The sequence below is a fragment of the Triticum aestivum genome, chromosome 2A (assembly GCF_018294505.1).
Source record: "Triticum aestivum cultivar Chinese Spring chromosome 2A, IWGSC CS RefSeq v2.1, whole genome shotgun sequence".
NCBI lineage: Eukaryota > Viridiplantae > Streptophyta > Magnoliopsida > Poales > Poaceae > Triticum > Triticum aestivum.
The window spans coordinates 787437666-787443240 of record NC_057797.1 but is presented as its reverse complement, the minus strand read 5'-3'; the positions used below and the strand labels follow the sequence as shown (position 1 = coordinate 787443240).

At 49.7% G+C, this 5575-nt stretch overlaps 1 protein-coding gene across 1 annotated transcript; it reads left to right on the top strand.

The window, feature by feature from the left end:
- The first annotated feature begins 4105 nt into the window (after positions 1-4105).
- LOC123186812 (peroxidase 47-like) lies at positions 4106-5575 on the top strand. Its single transcript, XM_044598511.1, has one exon. It carries the CDS (start codon positions 4170-4172, stop codon positions 5277-5279), a length of 1110 nt encoding a protein of 369 aa, XP_044454446.1. The 5' UTR covers positions 4106-4169; the 3' UTR covers positions 5280-5575.

Sequence of the window (5575 nt, the reverse complement as noted above, 5' to 3'; positions counted from 1 at the left end):
AAGCACCAATGTCGGTGTCAAAACCGGCGGATCTCGGGTAGGGGGTCCCGAACTGTGCGTCTAGGCGGATGGTAACAGGAGACAAGGCACACGATGTTTTTACCCAGGTTCGGGCCCTCTCGATGGAGGTAAAACCCTACTCCTGCTTGATTAATATTGATGATATGGGTAGTACAAGAGTTGATCTACCACGAGATCAGAGAGGCTAAACCCTAGAAGCTAGCCTACGGTGTGATTGTTGTTCGTCCTACGGACTAAAACTCTCCGGTTTATATAGACACCGGAGAGGGCTAGGGTTACATAGAGTCGGTTACAATGGGAGGAGATCTTCATATCATATCGCCAAGCTTGCCTTCCATGCCAAGGAAAGTCCTATCCGGACATGGGACGAAGTCTTCAATCTTGTATCTTCATAGTCTGGGAGTCCGGCCAAAGGTCATAGTCCGGCCATCCGGACATCCCCCCCCCCCCAATCCAGGACTCCCTCAATGACCGACTGTGTTCATCCGCTGGACCGAGTCTATGGTGGGCGAGAGGCCTCTCGAAAAAGGATAACAGCCTGTAGCGCCCCCTGACAACTTTACCGAGAAACATCTCGGTAAAGGCACAAGGTTTGCCGAGAGTGGCTCTCGGCAAAGTACGAACCCGGCTTTCAGGACAAGTGACGTGGCGCTTTCCTATTGGCCTTTTTTGCCGAGAGTGGCTCTCGGCAAAGATGGCCCTCGGCATGTTATTGTGGACCCACATGTTGGGAGCTGGCACGTGGCACTTTCCTATTGGCTTTGCCGAGAGTGGCTCTCGGCAAAGATGGCCCTCAACATGTTATTGTGGACCCACATGTCAAGAGCTGACACGTGGTGCTTTCCTATTGGCTTAGTTTGCTGAGAGTGGCTCTCGGCAAAGATGGCCCTCGGCCCTTTATTGTGGACCCACATGTCAGGAGCTGACACGTGGCGCTTTCCTATTGGCTTTGTTTGCCGAGAGTGGCTCTCGGCAAAGATGGCCATTGGCATGTTATTATGGACCCACATGTCAGGAGCTGACACGTGGCGCTTTTCTATTGGCTTTGTTTGCCGAGAGTGGCTCTCGGCAAAGATGACCCTCGGCATGTTATTGTGGACCCACATGTCAGGAGCTAACACGTGGCACTTTCCAATTGGCTTTGTTTGCCGAGTGTGGCTCTCGGCAAATATGCGCCATGTGGCAACTGTCGTCTGTGTCTGTTGTCCGTTAGCTAATTTATTTTGCCGAGCTGTACTGTTTAGCTCTTGATAAACTCTTTACCGAGTGCTCATGTCCTGGCTCTCGACAAATTCCTATTTGCCTGAGAGGTGTACGCCGGGCAGCTTTTGCCGAGTGCAACTCTCGGCAAAGGCTTTGCCGGCAATTTTTGGGCCTTTGCCGAGTGTCCGTGGCACTCGGCGTATAACGCGATTCCAGTATTGTCATCAGACCCTACAAAAGGAAGCACATGTATTATAATTAGAGAATGTAACATAGGCGGTCACTATAATAACGTAATAATAATTCATAAGGCAACTCTACAAGGGGAATTGCATTCCTCACCTACAAAGTTTTCCTGGGATGTGTTGAATGTTTTGCCAGTTTGGATGTCCAACTGTTTGACAAGACTCCATGAACCCATCGGCGCACACTGAGGGAAGAGACTCTGGTAGCGTTGGAAGCGACCGGACATTCAAACATTCAATAATGATTAGTGATTCGAGCGAGCTGAGGTGCTCCATATTGCCTGGCAAGGTGTTCCTTCCCATTGCAGATCCACACAAAGAGCTTACGAAGAGGATTGGAAGCCTTCAGTGCAGGAGCAGCTCCTGGCTGGCTCTGTCACAAGAGAGTAAGTTCTCTGATACATATTTGTCAGAGAAATGGGTGTGTCTAGGTGTTATTTAATTTTAAATACATCCATGGTTATTCATTGCTTCGATAAGTATTTTCGGACGAAGAAAAATATATATTACCATCATTTAAAATTACTTTGACACGTTACAGACATCCGTATCTAGACAAATTTAAGACAAATAGTTTAAGACGAAGAAAGTACCTAACACTAAATATCCATCAAGTTGTTGCCATTTTAATACTATTTGTTGAGATTATGATATATTGCCACTAGGTAATTCGGGTGTTGACAGGAATGCCTAGAGGCTAGAGGATGATACGTATTATAGCACGCACGCATGCATGCAAGCATTATGCTCCACTCATGGACGGATTAGCACTTGTGACATTTTTTTATTTTTGAAAGTGCCTGAACCATGCATGCATGCTGAGTTAACCGTCACTTCCCTCAGTGTCCACTGGCTTAATTGGGTTGGGAAGGTAACGATGAGATGGCTATCCAACCATCCATGCATATAGTGTTGGCCAGAAAAAGGTTTTCCCAACTAAAATACTATAGTATATATTGCAGCATGCACATGCATTATCGATCCTAGTCCTAGTGAGGTCTCTCGTCTCTTATAGTGCGCGCGCATATATATATATTGATTTAATTTATAGGTCATCTACTCCCTTTGTTTTTATTTAATCCACGCATTAGCTTTGATAAAAGTCAATCTTTGTAAACCTTGACAAAGTTTATAAACAAAAATATTAACATATACAATAACAAATCAAACCATCAGATTCATTGTTGAATGTACTTTCACATCATATAGATTTTTATGTTAATTTTTATATTATTTTTTATAAACTTAGTCAAACTTTATGAAGCTTGCCTTCAATCAAATATAAAGAGTAAATAAAAACGGAGAGAGTATCTATTTATGTGACATAGGCATGCATTTAGTTGAACAAAAATGCTAGACCTACAAACAAATACTCCCACTAGTAGAAAAGGGGGCCAAGGTCCAGGCCGGGTCAGCCCATTAGTCCCGGTTCAGTCCAGAACCGGGACCCATGGTGGCATTGGACCCGGTTCGTGAGCCCCGGGGGCCGGCCGGGCCACGTGGGTCATTGGTCACTTAATTATATATAATGCACGCAGATGAACCGACAATGGATGTACGGTGACAGACACACCTCCGAGTACATTAAGGACGTGCATGATTTTCTCGAAGTGGCTGAGGCAAACAAGCAGAATGTTTTATGTGTTGTCCATCCCCTATATGTGGGAATACGAAGTCTTACTCTGACCGAAAAATCCTTCACACCCACCTGCTTTACAAGGGTTTCATGCCACACTATAATGTTTGGACGAGGCACGGAGAAATAGGGGTTATGATGGAAGACGGCGAAGAAGAAGAGTACGATGACAACTATGTGCCCCCTGAATACGGTGATGCTACTGAACATCAAGAGGAACCAGACGATGTGCACGATGATGCTGCAACGGGCGAAGTGGCTGAAGATCAAGAGGAACCAGATGATGTGCCCGATGATGATGATCTCCGCCGGGTCATTGTCGATGCAAGGACGCAATGCGAAAGTCAAAAGGAGAAGACGGAAATGCTGACGTGTGGATGCCTTTTGGTCCTGGTTGGTGCCACCAACCGGGACAAAAGGCACTCCTGCCTGGGCTCGGCGCATCGGCCACGTGGAGGCCCATCTGTCCCGGTTCGTGTGAGAACCGGGACTAAAGGTCTAGGGCATTAGTAACGACCCTTTAGTCCCGGTTCAAGAACCGGGACAAAAGGCCCGGTTCAAGAACCGGGACAAAAGGCCCTCACCAACCGGGACTAATATGGGTTTTTCTACTAGTGTCCCTTCGTTCCTGAATATAAGCCTTTGTAGGGATTATTCCATTAAGTAGACTACATACGGAGCAAAATGAATGAATCTAAACTTAAAATGCATCTATATACATCCGTATGTGGTTCATAGTGGAATCTCTACAAAGACTTACATTTAGGAACAGAGGGATTACATGATTTTACAAGCACTTTCCATCTCTTAACCAATCATAAACTTGATCCCCCTGATTTTAAAGGGCGTGTGCCACTTCCCTCACCTACCGACCAATCAATTTAATCCTCTTTGTGTAATCCTGTAACTCGTTAGTATGTGTAGCATTACTGTCAGGTGAACTGCCCAACCCTCCTCTATCGACGTGTCTATAAATACCTCTCTCTCACTTGTTGTGTCCATGCCATGCGTGCAGCTTAACTGGTGGTAAATCGTAGCTTGGTCGATCCAAATCCAGATTAACCATGCATAGACTATCACAACAAAAAGGCAAGACCATGGTGAGCATGAAGCAGCAGCATGTCACTCGCGCAACCGCTGCCGTAGTGGCCGTGCTGCTGCTGCTCATGGTGGCGGCCCCCGGTGGCGCGGCGGCACAAGGTCGTAGAGGAGGAGGAGGAGGAGGACGTGGATACGGATATGGCGGTAGTGGTGACCATGAATGGGGAGGCGAAGGTGGTGGTCTGAGCATGGATTACTACTCCATGACGTGCCCGCACGCCCAAGACATCGTGCGCGGCGTGGTGTTCAAGGCGCTGGACAAGGACCCCACCCTGGCGGCGTCGCTGCTCCGGCTTCACTTCCACGACTGCTTCGTCCGCGGCTGCGACGCCTCGGTGCTCCTCGACTCCACCAAGGCCCACGGCACCGCCGAGAAGGACGCGCTCACCGACAAGTCCCTGCGCGGCTTCGAGGTCATCGACGCCGTCAAGGCCGCCCTCGAGGCGCAGTGCCCCGGCACCGTCTCCTGCGCCGACGTCCTCGCGCTCGCCGCCCGGGACTCCGTCTTCATGGCTGGGGACCTCTACTACATGGTGCCCATGGGCCGCAAGGACGGTTACGTCTCCCGCGCCGCCGACACCTCCGCGCTCCCCGCCGCGACGCTCAACGCGTCCGAGCTTATCAAGGTGTTCGTCGGTGACCACGGCTTCACCGTGCCGGAGCTCGTGGCGCTCTCCGGCGCCCACACGCTCGGCCAGGCCCACTGCGCCAACTTCAAGAACCGGCTCAGCGGCTTCGGCAAGGCCGGCAAGGACCCCACGATGGAGGCCTGGATGGCGGCGTCCCTGGCCAAGACCTGCAAGGCCGGCGGCGACGGCGCCACGGCCAAGCTCGACGCCACCAGCAACGCCTTCGACGTCGAGTACTACAAGGGCCTGCAGGCCAGGAGGGGTCTGCTGACGTCCGACCAGACGCTGCTCACCGGGTCGCCGGAGACGGCCACGTATGTGAAGCAGTTCGCCGACAGCCCGGACGACTTCTTCGAGACGTTCGTGCAGGGGATGGGGAGGATGGGGCAGCTGGACCTCAACCCGGACGGCAACGTCAGGATCAGCTGCAGGGTGCTCAACTAATTGACCTCCTCGCATGCCCACTAATAATAAGCAAACATGCATAAATGAACTCGTGCTTGGTAGGTGCAAAGCATGATCAATGAAATGAACTTGTCAATTAGAGGAGGAGAGGAGAAATGGTTCTAGTAGAAAGCAATGCTTTGATCATGCATGCATCATGCTCCTTCCCAAATATTGGCAGTTCTTGGTTCTAGCAAGATTTTACAAGAAGAAGAAGAAGAAGAAGAAGAAGAAGAAGAGAAAAGACTACTTTTACCCCTTCAACTAATTGAGAAGTGCATATTTCGTACCTTCAC